Below are 15,344 nucleotides of genomic sequence, written 5' to 3'. Positions count from 1 at the left end.
TTTACCCCAAAGATACAGATGCAGTGAAACGGCAGGACACCTGCACCCCAATGTTTACAGCAGCAATGTCCACGATAGCCAAACTGTGGAAGGAGCCTCGGTGTCCATTGAAAGATGAATGGATACAGAAGATGTGGTCTATGTAAACAACGGAATATTACTCAGCCATTAGAAACGACAAATACCCACCATTTGCTTCGATGTGGATGGAACTGGAGGGTATTATGCTGAGTGAAGTAAGTCAATCAGAGAAGGACAAACATTATATGGTCTTATTCACTTGGGGAATATAAAAAACAGTGAAAGGGAATAAAGGGGAAAGGAGAGAAAATGAGTGGGAAATATCAGTGAGGGTGACAGAACATGAGTGACATCTAACTCTGGGACACAAAGGGTAGTGGAAAGGGAGGTAAGCAGGGGGTGGGGGTGACTGGGTAACGGGCACTGAGAGGGGCACTAGATGGGATGAGCACTGGGTGTTATGCTATATGTTGGCATATCGAACTCCAATAAAAAATATATACACACAAAAAAAGAATCAGTGCAGTAAAAGACAGGACAGTGGAACTCATCAGAAAAGAGTAGCAAAAAGAAAGATAATTTTAAAAAGTGAAGATAGTTTAAGGGATTTATTTTCAACATCAAGCATAATAACATTCACATAATAAAGGTTCCAGAAGGAGAAGAGAGAGAGAGAAAGGGGCAGAAACCTTAACTGAAGAAATAATGGCTGAAAACTTCCCTATCCTGGGAAAGGAAACAGACATCCAGGTTCTGGAAGCTCAGAGAGTTCCAAATAAGAGGAATGCAGAGACTCACACCATACACATTATAACTAAAATGTCAAAAGTTAAGGTTAAAGAGAGACTCTTAAAAGCAGCAAGAGAAAACAACCTGTTAGTATAAAGGAACCCCCATAAAACTGTCAGCAAGTTTCTCAGCAGGAACTTGGCAGGCCAGAAGGGAATGGTATGACTTATTCAAGGTGCTGAAAGGAAAAAAACCTACAACCAGGAATACTCTACCTCATAAGGTTACTACTATTATGAGAGACAAAGAGCTTTCCAGACAAACAAGATAAAGGAATTCATCAACACTAAGCCAGCCTTACAAGAAAGGTTCAAGAGGCTTCTTCAAACTGAAAGGCAAGAGCACTTATTGGGAACAAGAAAAAATATGAGAGTGTAAATCTCTCCCCAAAAAGTAAATATACAGGAAAGACAGTGAACTGATCACTTATAAAGCTAGTACATAGGTTTAAAGGCAAAAGTAATCAAAATAACTGTAACTTTAATAATTAGTTAAGGAATACACATAAAAATGTAGAATGTGACTTTAAAACATAATCATGTAGGGAGAGGAAAAATGTAGAGTTCTAGAATGCATTCAACATTAACCTGCTGTCAACTAAAATAGTTCATTAAATTTCTAGACTGTAATAGATGAGCCCTATGGTCACCACAAAGCAAAAATCCATAGGAGATACACAAAGGAAAATGAGAAAGGAATCTAAACATAACACTATAGAAAGTCATCAAACTACAAGAGAGCAAGAGAAGAAAAAAGGAAGAAAGAAACCACAAAACAGCCAGAAAACAACGAACAGAATTGCAAAAAGGACACACCTGTCAAGAATTAATTTACATTTCCATGGGTTGAGTTCTCCAATCAAAAGACAGAGTGGATAAATGGATTAAAAAACCCACAAAACAGAAGATCCATCTGTATGCCGCTTACAAGACTCACTTCAGATGTAAAGACGTACACAGACTGAAGGTGAAGGGATGGAAGAAGAGGTGGCATGCAGATAGAACCCAACAAAAATTAGAGGTACCTATACTGAGATCAGACAACATAGGCTTTAGAATAAAGACAGAACTCCATAGTGATAAAGGGGTCAATCCACCAAGAAGCTATAATATTTTAAAATATTTATGCACCCAGCATAGAAGGACCTAAATACATAGAACAAATACTAATAGACATAAGGGAGAGAAATCGACAGTAATACAATAACAGTATGGGACTTTAATACCCCACTTACATTAAAGGATAGATCATCCAGATGGAAAATTAATAGGGAAACATACATTTTAAATAACATATTAGACCAGATAAATACACACACGCGCACACACACACACAGAATATTCCACTCAAAAGCAGCAGAATACACATTCTTCTCAAGTGCCTGTGGAACGTTCTTCAAGATAGATCACATCAGGTGACAAAACAAGTCTCAATAAATTTAAGAAGACTAAGATCATATCAAACGTCTTTAACAACAATGGTGTAAAACTAGAAATCAATTACAAGGAGAAAACTGGAAAAAAACACAAATACAACATGGATGAATCTGGAGGGCATTATAACCGAAATAAAAAAGCCAGACACAGAAAGGCAAGTACCCTATGGCATTGTGGATAAAGAGGTGAGATCTATATCTATATCTATATAACTCAGCCATAAAAAAAAAGAATTAAAGGGGATCCCTGGGTGGCTCAGCAGTTTGGTGCCTGCCTTTGGCTGAGGGTGTGATCCTGGAGTCCCAGGATCGAGTCCCACATCAGGCTCCCTGCATGGAGCCTGCTTCTCCCTCTGCCTGTGTCTCTGCCTCTCTCTCTCTCTGTGTCTCTCGTGAATAAATTAAAAAAATCAAAAAATATTTTTAAACACACACATATATATACACACAGTTGTAACCACCATCCTGATTGAAATATACAGTTACTAGCAACCTGTTTCTCATGCCACAGCCCAATCAATAAGCTGCACCATACCCCAAGAGATAATCACGATTTTGACTTCTCTCACAATAGCTAAATAAATACCTGTTCTTGAACATCACATAAATGGAATCACAGAGTACTTTGTTTTTTGTTTGTTCATTTATTTTATTTTTTTAGATTCCACCTATAAGTGAAATCATATAGTATTTGTCTTTGTCTGATTTATCTCACTTAACATAATACCCTCTAGGCTCATCTGCTTTGTGACATATGGAACATTTTAATTCTTTTTTTAAAAAAATATTTTTATTTATTTATTTATTCATGAGAGACAGAGAGAGAGAGGCAAGACATAGGCAGAGGGAGAAGCAGGCTCCATGCAGGGAGCCTGATGTGGGACTCAATCCTGGGACCCCGGGATCATGCCCTGAGCCAAAGGCAGATGCTCAACCACTGGGCCACCTAGGCCTTCCAAAAATATTAAGGATCTAAAAAAACTTACTAATTTATACAATGAAAATTTTTACACTTCACTATATGAGTGTTATACTTCAAAACAAAATAGTACTCACCTAGAAATACAAATAATCCAGTGGAACATAGATTTTACTTAGTAAAGAGAGAGTGAGAGAGAGAGTGTGTGCACATGAGAAGGGTGAAGGGTAGATGGAGGGGGAGAGAAAGAATCTCAAATAGACTCTGCCTTGAGCACTGAGCCAATGCAGGGCTCAGTCTCACAACTCTGAGATCATGACCCCAGATGAAATCAAGAGTTGGATGCTAAACTGACTGTGCCACCTGAGGGCCCCTAGTAGAATACGATAAAAATATATAGAAAGGAAGAATGTACACTTATATGCAAATTTTAAAGAACTTTATTTTTAAAACAATTTCAGTTATACAGAAAAGTTGCAAAAATAAGAATTATTATATATTCCCATCCAGTTTTTCAAATTATCATATATTACCAAAATACATTTGTAAAAACCAATAAACAAATATTTGCACATTGAAGCAAACAAATGAAGAAAAAATTATTAAATCAAAATGGATTAAAGAGTTGAATATAAGACCAGAAACCATAAAACTTCTAGAAGAAAATGTAGGTGGTAAGTTTCTTGACATTGGTCTAAAAGATATCATTTTGGATCTGACAATAGAAGCAATGACTACAAAAGCAAAAATAAACAAATGAGACTACATTAAACTAAAAAGCTTCTGCAAAGGATAATAAATCATCAACAAAATAAAAAGGCAATTTACTGAATGGGAAAAATTATTTTCAAAAAAAAAAAAAAGAAAAATTATTTTCAAATCATATATCCCTTAAGGGGCTAATTTCCAAAATATTTAAAGAACTTCTACAATCCAACAACAACAGCAGCAACAACAAAACCCTACACTATTTGATTTAAAAATAAACAGAGGCTCTGAATAGACATTTTCCCACAGGAGCATCCAGATGGCCAACAAGCACATGAAAAGATGTTCAACATCACTCATCATCAGGGAAATATGACTCAAAACTATAGTTATCACCTTAAATTGTCAAAATAGCTGTTATCTAAAAGACAAAAAATAACAAGTGTTGGTGAGGATATAGGATCGTTAGGTCGTACAACACAAAACTAACATCATGTTGTATCTTAATTACACTCCAGCCTTAAAAATTTAGCTTTAATATATTTGTTTCTGCATGGAAAAAAAACTTGAAAAATTAGAAAAAGGTACACCTTTTAGACCAAAATTACATGGCCATTTTATAACTTCCTTTTTCCAGATTGCTTAACTAAACTCAGTCTCTTATACTTAAGACGATTTCTCTCAAGCATCTGTAAACTTTTGATTATTTTTCCCCCATACCAACAAGTAGATATGAAATCTTAAAGAGATTTTTGTGACCAAATTTTTCATGACTTGATTGTCATCCTCCCCTATCTACTACCTTCTTAAAATCCTAAGATAAAATCCTGAGAGAAATTTATCTGCATGTATAAATTGATGTGCTTTTTGCTTCTACTTTTTGCTTCCATGAAATTTTGGAAATCTCTTTCAAAGTTGTGGGGTTTGTGTGGTATGGAGTCGTCAGGGGGACCAGGCTAAGAGTAAATGGTCTACTCTCTTTTGGGGTATATGGTGGCTCAGAAAAAAAGATTATTTCTTAAGACCTTTAATTTCTGAGTACTTTCAATTTTCCTTGGAATATAACACTTGACCAAATAGTTCAGTTATTAAAACTTTTACAGTATACTGAAATACTGCACTTAAGAAAAAAAACCTTTATTTAAAAACAAACAGTAAACTCTAAGCTACCAAATCAATCATGTTACCTATTAAGTGCCAACAGTGTTATTTTATCATGCTGACTTTAATCTCATTTTTTAAAAAGGAGATAATACCAACAATTACAATAGAAAGGATTTCTAACTATACAAATGTAGGACTTTCATAACAATTCAAGAACTTGGTGGGTCTCAATTTAAATGACAAAGGTTCACTTCTTATTCAGAACTACAGCATGTGTCTTGGACACATTCCTTACTGCCAATAAATCCCAAAAGTTCATTCTCTAAACAATTCTTTAAAATCTAGGTTTGTTATGGTGTCTTTTGAGGGGAGAGGCAGGGTAAGGGAAGCTAAGTGTTATAGGTGATTCCTCTAGTTATCAAATTAGGGTGCTCAATTTCACCTAAAATTTTTGGATACCACTTGTGTGTTTCCATCATCTTTGAATAGCCTTTTAAAGTTTTACATCTTCCTATAATATTTTTATGGAGTCAGTTTTAATTCTTACAGAACATATTTTAAGGATACACAGCATTTTAGAAGCCAAGATTGTATCAAAACTTATTATAGAACTATAGAATAAACTGGTTTCAAACGAGAACAGTACAGAAAAGAACAGCTAGGGGTGCATAGACAGAGGACAATTAAAAATTTGGAAAAAAAAAAAAAGACTTACTTTCTCCATTCTGCTGATTTTCTTCCAATCTCCTTAAATGCACTTTTGGCAATATTCATTAAAAATTTAACAAAAAAAGAAGGAAAGAAAAGACAAATTTCTTTTTTATACAAAAATAAGTAGCACGCTGTTCTGACCCACACAGAATTTTTTTTGTTTATTTTTTGTTTTTAGTTTTTTTTGTTGTTGTTGTTTTTTTGGGGGATATTCTGTGAAAGTTCATTCGACAGACTTTTTTTTTTTAAACTAACTGTCCATTAAATTATTTCCTTCTCTTCTTTTAGTGAACTTGTAACATATACCCTTTAACAGAAGAATTTAAACAAACCTGGATTTCGCCTTTTCTCTTTCTCTGCTTCCGTTCCTCTTCTTTTCATTTTATTTTTTTAATTGCCATATATGGCTAGTTACCACTGCTACCTGACAGTAATATGTCTCGGATAAGGATTTTGATGGGGGTTTTACCCACCAAATGGACAAAAAATAATTGCTCTATCACTGAGGAGGGGACTGCGCGGAGAGAAGTGAGGCGAAGCAAAAGCTTTCCGAATCTCATTGGTTGGTTGGAGTACTGCCTTCTAACGTATTGTTCCAGTGCACACTGGGACTTTTCCTGCAAGCTTTCCACATTGACTGTATCAGAGAGACCAAGGGCATCTGGAGCAAACAGGATGATGGCCTTGAGGCAGCTGTACTCGGCAGGGTCGACGTGCAGAGCTTTGAACTTCTCCATTTGGTCTTGGAACATCTGTACGTTTTCCATAAAGACGGCCACCTGGTTGGAGGACCCCGGGGAGGTGTGTAAGCTGGTGGCGGCCAGGAAGGGGAGGACCTGGGGGGGCATGGAGCACTGTGCCCAGTTGAGCATGAACAGGTCACACCAGGTGAGGTGAAGCAGGGCCACTTGGTCATTCACCTCCAGGTCAGGGAAGAAAGGTATCTTCCGGGCCCATTCAACAGCACCGAAGAGCACACGAGCAGCCTGTTCGCAGATATTCTCAAGGATCAAGACATCGTTGGGCTGCACGTCCTGGCTGCCTGACCCAGACAGCGGATATGGCTCGGCGTGGATCAGCAGAGAAATATATCCAGACAGGTTAGTCTGGGAGTTGAGAATTTCCCCGTTGGCCAACATAAACTGCCCTTGGGGTGGCGGCGCGGGCAGCATCCTGTTCCTGTGCACTGCTTCCCGTTTCATACCCACGTCGATGCATTTTTTGAGGCGGCAGTACTGGCACTGTTTGCGGCGGTACTGGTCAACGCGACAATCTTGGTTGGCTTGACATGTGAAGGTCAGGTTCTTGCCCACACTGCGCTTGAAGAAGCTCTTGCAGCCCTCGCAGGTGAATTGGCCATAGTGCTTGCCGCTTGACTTGTCGCCACACACCAGGCAATTGATGGGCTGCTGCCTTTGTGCTTGCGGCTGCGGCTGAGGCTGCGGCTGCAGTTGAGGCTGCGGCTGAGGCTCTGGCTGCGGCTGCGGCTGCGGCTGAGGCTGAGGCTGCGGCTGAAGTTGTGGCTGCGGCTGAGGCTGCGGCTGCAGTTGAGGTTGCGGCTGAGGCTCTGGCTGCGGCTGAGGCTCTGGCTGCGGCTGAGGCTGCGGCTGAGGCTCTGGCTGCGGCTGAGGCTCTGGCTGCGGCTGAGGCTGCGGCTGAAGTTGTGGCTGCGGCGGAGGCTGCGGCTGCAGTTGAGGCTGTGGCTGCGGCTGCAGTTGTGGCTGCGGCTGAGGCTGCGGCTGCAGTTGAGGCTGTGGCTGAGGCTGAGGCTGCGGCTGCAGTTGTGGCTGCGGCTGAGGCCGAGGCTGCAGTTGAGGCTGCGGCTGAGGCCAAGGCTGCAGTTGAGGCCACGGCTGCATTTGAGGCCGCGGCTGAGGCCGAGGCTGCGGTTGAGGCCGTGGCTGCAGTTGAGGCCGCGCCTGAGGCCGAGGCTGCGGTTGAGGCCGTGGCTGCAGTTGAGGCCGCGACTGAGGCCGAGGCTGCGGTTGAGGCCGCGGCTGAGGCCGAGGCTGCGGTTGAGGCCGCGGTTGAGGCCGAGGCTGCGGCTGTGGCTGAGGCTGTGGCAGCGGCTGTGGCTGAGGCTGTGGCAGCGGCTGCGGCTGAGGCTGTGGCAGCGGCTGTAGTTGAGGCTGAGGCAGCGGCTGCAGTTGAGGCTGAGGCTGTAGCACTGGCTGTGGCAGCAGCTTGGGCAGCGGCCGCGGCAGAGCCCGAGCCCTGGGCGGCGGCCGCGGCAGAGCCTGAGCTTTGGGCAACGGCCGTGGCTTGGGCCGAGGCCGCGGTTTGAGCAGTAGCTTTGGCTGCTGCTGCGGTGGTGGCTGCTGCGGCGGCGGCCGCTCCGTATCACCACTGGAGCCACCAAGGTTGCCCTCGCTGCCAGCCGCCATTTCCTCCAGTGTGCTGGCTGGGCCCTCTTTTCTGGGTGTCTGCGGCTCATACTGGGCACTGGGTGGCGGTGGGTCTGGCCCAGGAGGCACCTGTAAGACCTGGCTCCCCTGCGAGCCAGGCATCTCATCTAGGGGGTCGCTCCCGGTGTCGGTTACCTTTTCCATATCCACCGGGGGCCGCGTGGGTAGTTCCTGCTCCCCTGGCTATGGACTATGGCGGCTTCTGATGTCGGGCTCAGTCGCACAGTCTTTTGTGTGTGTGACTGTGCGACAGGATGTAGGAGGGCGCCCCCGGCTGGCGCGGGGTCTGGTTGGTTGAGGTTGGTTACTTTTTCTTTTTTTGTTTCTCTTTTGTAAAGTTTTATCAGTTGCTTGTCTGGACCAGTGTTTTTGTTTTGTTTGTTTCTCTTGGTTTCACTTTTTTGGTTTCGGGGGCTTCCAACCAGGAAGGGAGAGGGAGGTGCCGGGCCTGAGGGAGCGGAAGCCGAATATGGAGAGAGAGGGAGAGGGAGGGTTGGGAGATCTGCAAGTGGATTATCGGGCTTCAAGATAGACATAGGAAGCAGAAAAAAAAAAATCTCTCTAAAGATATCACTTGCTTTCACTCTCTCCCTGCCTCTCTGGTTCAGTCTTCGACAAAAAGATTCTTACGGGGCAGCCCCAGTGGCCCAGCGGTTTAGCGCTGCCTTCAGACCGGGGCGTGATCCTGGAGTCCTGGGATCTAGTCCCGCATCGTGCTCCCTGCATGGAGCCTGCTTCTCCCTCTGCCTGTGTCTCTGCCATTCTCTCTCTCTCTCTCTCTCTCTCTCTGTCTCTCATGATTAAATAAAGAAAATCTTTAAAACAAAAATTCTTACGGGGTTTTTTTAATTTGGGAAGAGGCTGTTGCCCAGAAGTGCGTGACTAGTACAAATGCATGCCAAAGACTGTATTTCTTGGTCACAGTCCCTTAATAAAATGAGAACTGGAATAAAGAAGCAACCAAGGTTCTTTAGCAATGATGGCTTTTAGAGGAAAAGAACAGAGGAAACTTTTTTCACCAATAAGAGACAGTATGGAAAGTCTTTTTGAGTGAGAAAACTAGGTAAATAGGCTGCTACACTGTACAAGGGGATTTCAGACCAAATAGAATCAGAACTTAAGAGAACTGTGAGGTTGAACTATATGAATCTGCTAGCATTCAACTCTTGATTTACAAAAAGATCAATTTCGTATAGTTCAACGCAATATCATCCACTTCCCACAGAACAAATTTACGAGAGGCAATGCCATATATTACCTAAGGACTTTAGGGTTTGATTGCTTGGAGGCAAACTCCACCTCTGTCGTATAACATATGTGTGATTTGGGGTAAACGATTGTATCTCTCTGTGTCTCAGCTTTCTTATCTTAATGATACTGGATTGTATTACTAAAGGCAGCAATTTCAGTATCCATTTTATTGTTTCTTGTATAATTTAATTGCTTCCAGTTTGGGGTAATTACAAGCAATACTACTACAAATAATTCTTTTACATATATGTTGGTGCTTAGTTGTTAACTTTTCTCTGTGATGTATACTCAACAGGGGAAGTTCTGGATTATAGAGCATATACTTTTCTAATATTGATATATAATGCTGTATTGTTTTTTAGTATAGTTGTATTGATTGACATTCACCCCCACCACAGTTGTATGAGTTCCTATTATTCCACGTGTTTGCCAACACAAGTATAGTCACACTTCAATTTCTGCTGCTCTAGTGACTATTTATTGGTATTTAATTGTGGTTTTAATTTCCCTGATTACTAATAAGTTTGAGTACCGCTTATATAAAAGTACTCAAACTCATTTGGATTTCTTTTGTGAAATATCCCTTCAATTTTATCTGTTTGACAATTGCATTGTTTGCTGTTTTTCTTTTTTTTTTAAATTGATGTATTGGGCACTATGTTCCACGACTATTCTCCTCTAAATTTATAGATTGATCTTTTTTGACCACTTAAGATCACTGTGTGTTCTGGCTTGTGGTTAAAAATAATCAAAAACAGATTCCCTCTGCAAGGCAATTCCAAGGCACTTTTCCCTACAAACCATAGGGATGAGAATGTGGTTCAGGTTTACCTCCCGTTTACCCTTCCATCAAAGTTAGTTCTGTAGGGTGCCAACTTAAAATGAGGCCGATCGGTTTGCATTCCTGTCTGCATACTTTCAAACTCCCTTGTTCAGCCAATATCTGTAGGGCAAAAGGTGCTTCAAACTTGACCCTATATCTGGGTTCTACTAAAATTGACTAAAATTTTGCCATCATAATTCCTTGCTATCTTGTCAGTTCTTTGATATGTACACACACACACACACACACACACACACATCTGTATATCCAATATACTTGTTTGGTGGTTCCAGAAAATTTAGTCTGCCATGTTTCAGAAAACAGAAGTCATTGCTGAGTAAACCTATAAAATCCTGTCCTGTACCTCATGCCTTCCATTATCTTACAAATAAGTTGACATCTAACAAAGGGAAACCAGACTCAGAACTAGAGAGATTTTCCTTTTTTTTTAATAAATTATTTGATTTTTTTTATTTTTTAAGATTTATTTATTTATTTATTTACTTATTTATGATAGACACACACACACACACAGAGAGAGAGAGAGAGAGAGAGAGAGAGAGAGAGGCAGAGACACAGGAGGAGGGAGAAGCAGGCTCCATGCCGGGAGCCCGACGTGGGACTCAATCCCGGGACTCCAGGATTGCGCCCTGGGCCAAAGGCAGGCGCTAAACTGCTGAGCCACCCAGGGATCCCCTAGAGAGATTTTCATTAAAGGGTAGAGTTATTTGAAATACCTAATAGTTTTTGGCTATAACTATTCCCCCAGTGGCCTTCCAGAGTAGTGGTAATGTGAGTCTAAATGAACTCAGGGCCCCACTGTCCATGAACAGCAGTTATCCTGCTTGAGTTTAAAGGATTTTTACTTAGAATAAGAAACTGTATTAGGGATTTCATGTGCAAAACATCAATCCTGTTAACAGGTGCTTAACCTGCTTCCAATCAGCAGGGCACAGAAGAAAACATATTCTATGGTTCTAATGAGTGTAGGGAAGGGAAGAAAAGGACTAGTTTTAGTATCTGCTCTGCCACATGCTATCTGTATGTGTATATCCACTTTGGGATTTAGTTTCCCTCCTGAAACCTCAAGAAAATTGCCTATTATATAAAAATTGCCTATATATATTTATATATATATAGCCTATATATATATGTTGTACATAAAAACACTAATCAAATACCATTCTATTTACAAATAGAAGGTACTTCTATTTGTAAGCTACAAATAGAAGGTACTTCTATTTGTAAGCTACAAATAGAAGGTACTTCTATTTGTAAGCTGACCTATAAGATTTGTATTCTTTTTTTTTTTTCTGTTCTTTGATCTCATTCTAGTAACCTATCCTTCATTTGGGACAAATTGTCAGAAGTTTCTGGCATGTGAACTTAAATATACTTTTCCTGATCACATTTATTCAGGACTTCCAAAATAAACATCTTACTGAAATAATTCCTGAGTAATTTTATTAATAATATTAAGGTATTACATATACTAAGTGCCCGATATTCCATACACATGACTTCAAACCCTCAATGCCATCTCAGTTAGATATTTATTTCAGTTTTATAGATGAATGAATTGTTATTTAGAAATAAAAAGTGATTTGCTCAAGGTTTCTCACCTTGGTAATGTAGGGATTTAAACCCATGTTCATCTGATATCAAAGCATACTTTATACAGCACTAGAACACCTCAAAAAATACCAATGAAATTTAGTGGTATTTCATGCTTATTGACATCTGCATTGACAGATGGACTGACATGGCACCTCCAATACATTCCACTTGCATTATTAAAAAGCCTCTTTGGAAAAGGAGTGATACTAATTCTTACATTTACTGTACCCACCCACAAATGATGTAGTACATTATTTGCTGCCAAACATTTGTTGTCACATAGACATGAACATTGTATTGTTCTACATTTCATCTCATTTCCTAAGAGATATTACAAAACCACTATTTACCCAAGGATTTTAATTAAAAATGGATATATCAGCTCTCCATTCGTTACCTTTAGTCAGAGTCACTGAACTTAGTCATTGCTGATTTTAAAATTTCTCCAGAAATTATTCAAGGCTGATGCTGAAAATAAGTAATTTTACCTAGTAGCAATAAATTAGAAAATGCTAGACTATATAACATTTAAATTATTCAAGTATTTCTAAAAAAGTGAATAATGCAATCCCTATCAAAATACCATGGACTTTCTTCAGAGACTTAGAACAAGTTATTTTAAGATTCGTGTGGAATCAGAAAAGACCCCGAACAGCCAGGGGAATTTTAAAAAAGAAAACCATATCTGGGGGCATCACAATGCCAGATTTCAGGTTGTACTACAAAGCTGTGTTCATCAAGACAGTGTGGTACTGGCACAAAAACAGACATATAGATCAATGGAACAGAACAGAGAACCCAGAAGTGGACCCTGAACTTTATGGTCAACTAATATACGATAAAGGAGGAAAGACGATCCACTGGAAGAAAAGACAGTCTCTTCAATAAATGGTGCTGGGAAAATTGGACATCCACATCCAGAAGAATGAAACTGGACCACTCTCTTGCACCATTCACAAAGATACACTCAAAATAGATGAAAGATCTAAATGTGAGACAAGATTCCATCAAAATCCCAGAGGAGAACTCAGGCAACACCCTTTTTGAACTCGGCCACAGTAACCGGAGAAGGACAAACAGTGTATGTTCTCATTCATTTGGGGAATATGAATAATAGTGAAAGGGAATATAAGGGAAGGGAGAAGAAATGTGTGAGAAATATCAGAAAGGGAGACAAAACATAAAGACTTCTAACTCTGGGAAATGAACTAGGGATGGTGGAGGGGGAGGAGAGCGGGGGGTGGGGGTGAATGGGTGACGGGCACTGAGGGGGACACTTGACGGGATGAGCACTGGGTGTTATTTCTGTATGTTGGTAAATTGAACACCAATAAAAATTAATTTATATATTAAAAAAAAATAAAAAATAAAAAAGTGAATAAGTGCCTGGGACTTAGGGCCCTGTTTATTAATCTCTATATTCCTAATGCCAAGCACAAAGCAGAGTGAACTTTCTTTTCTTTTTTAAAAAATATTTTATTTATTTATTCATGAGAGACACAGAAAGAGAGGCAGAGACATAGGCAGAGGGAGAAGTGGGCTCCTCGCAGGGAGCTGGATGCAGAACTCGATCCCTGGACCCTGGGATCATGCCCTGAGCCAAAAACAGGCGCTCAACTGCTGAGCCATCATGTCCTCAGAGTGAACTTTCAATAAATATTTGGTGACCTGTAATATTGACACATGATCCCAGAAGGTGTCTTCCAAAGCCATTTCCCCTTAGACCTTGTAAACTTTTCAAATGAGACATGCTTTAAAACATGAACATAAAATTAATTGGACTAGAAGTAAATGAAGTATGAATGCCGAGAAGGGCAATCGAGAAAATTTTCAGAGAAGGTATATAGGTAATTTTACTTAGTACCTAATCTTAACACTTTTTAATTATAATTAATAGGGATTAGCAGAAGCCCTTGTAAGAGCAGTTGTACATGTATTGCTCCTTTTATTCATTTTTTAATGTTTTAATGCCATTTTTATCATGTCAGTATTTGAGGTAAAATTTTTTTTTTGATTTTTATTTATTTACGATAGTCACAGAGAGACAGAGAGAGAGAGAGAGGCAGAGACACAGGCAGATGGAGAAGCAGGCTCCATGCACTGGGAGCCCGACGTGGGATTCGATCCTGGGTCTCCAGGATCGTGCCCTGGGCCAAAGGCAGGCGCTAAACCACTGCGCCACCCAGGCATCCCTTGAGGTAAAATTTTTATCAATATATTCGTAAGTTTTAATGATAATGTTTTTGTCATGTTTCTGCTTCATAGTATTTGTCATGACATTTTAAACTTATCTATTTCTCCTTCTCAAGAATTAGATAGCAATGTGATAAAAATATATCTCTATAAGTTACAGAGATAGAAGCTATTGTATTTTTATTAAACTATTAGTAGAAGGATGCAATCCTGAAAGTATATGTATGGTTAAACTGGGTTTCTCTATTTTTCCTCAAAGTTGAGTTGGCTTAGAGTATATTTAGAAAGTATGAAAAGAACCACTTATGATGCAATTTAGTAGCTGGGAAATACCATCTGCTTTATGATAGTCATTTATTTTTTTAATTTTTTAAAAAGATTTTATTTATTTATTTATTTATTTATTTATTTATTTATTTATGAGAGACACAGAGAGAGAGAGAGATGCAGAGACACAGGCAGAGGGAGAAGCAGGCTCCATGCAGGAGGCCTACATGGGTCTTGATCCTGGATCTCCAGGACCAGGCCCTGGGCTGAAGACGGTGCTAAACCTCTGAGCTACCTGGGCTGCCCTATGATAGTCATTTAAATGCTGCCATTGTGAACCCTTTCCTCACCAGCTGATCACTGAGACATGTCCCTCTACTGAACTTCTGAACTATGTATTATGTGTTCAATACAATATTGCCTCATTAGCACATAACCCCACATTGCTCTTTATCTCTTTATATATACAAATTTCTGCTTCCTACCAACACGTACAAACACACACATGCATACATATAATTATATTAAAAACTCTCTTGTAGGCAGGGATTGGGATTAACACGTTTATATATCCCACCGTGTTTTGTTTGTTCAGTGCTGAAAAAGAGCAGATATTCAATGTGTTTTATATTCATTGTGGTTTGGCACATAAGTTATAATACTTTAATTACAACCTTTGTTTTCTTTGATTACTGTTAGAACATCCCAGTAACAGGTTGTTGCTGGTGCACAAGAGCTTCTTAAAGTGTTAGAAATAGTAGAATTTGGGCACAGGGTTGAGTGGGATGTGGTAGCTTCTGGGTAAAATAAAGATTTAAATTTCATTTAAATATGTATTTTAGAAGGGATACAGAAACCAAATGTGATAGCCTTAAAATTAAATATACAGGGCGGCCTGGGTGACTCAGCGTCTTCGGATAGAGTCCCATGTTAGCCTCCCTGCTCAGTGAGGAGCCTGCTTCTCCCTCTGCTTGTCACTTTGCCTACTTGTGCTCTCTCTGTCAGATAAGTAAAATCTTAAAAAAAATTAGATGTACAAAGTGAAAGACATTTGGGCAATTATTTGATTTATTTAATCAGTTAATAAAGGAAAATGTTTAA

The 15,344-nt window shown here is 40.0% G+C and overlaps 2 protein-coding genes across 2 annotated transcripts in view; both read right to left on the bottom strand.

The window, feature by feature from the left end:
- Positions 1-15,344, bottom strand: part of HTR2C (5-hydroxytryptamine receptor 2C) — a 167,384-nt gene that overhangs the window by 110,105 nt on the left and 41,935 nt on the right. The window lies entirely within an intron of this gene.
- Positions 6,095-8,194, bottom strand: LOC129518505 (COUP transcription factor 2-like). Its single transcript, XM_055338657.1, has 2 exons — positions 8,016-8,194; positions 6,095-7,100 (listed from the first exon to the last, which is right to left on the bottom strand). The coding sequence occupies exons 1-2, from the start codon at positions 8,192-8,194 to the stop codon at positions 6,095-6,097; spliced, it is 1,185 nt and encodes a 394-aa protein (XP_055194632.1).

Source organism: Nyctereutes procyonoides, unplaced genomic scaffold (assembly GCF_905146905.1).
Source record: "Nyctereutes procyonoides isolate TBG_1078 unplaced genomic scaffold, NYPRO_anot_genome, whole genome shotgun sequence".
Classification (NCBI taxonomy): Eukaryota; Metazoa; Chordata; class Mammalia; order Carnivora; family Canidae; genus Nyctereutes; species Nyctereutes procyonoides.
Note: the sequence above shows the minus strand (reverse complement) of the source record. Positions and strands in the feature narration are given on the sequence as shown.

Bases quoted from the DNA above. Each gene is read 5' to 3' on its own strand.
- LOC129518505 (XM_055338657.1), bottom strand. From the start codon at position 8,194: ATGCCTGGCTCGCAGGGGAGCCAGGTCTTACAGGTGCCTCCTGGGCCA. The intron at 7,101-8,015 runs GCCGCCGCAGCA...GCAAGCACAAAG, and splicing joins AGTGGTGATACGGAGCGGCC to GCAGCAGCCCATCAATTGCC.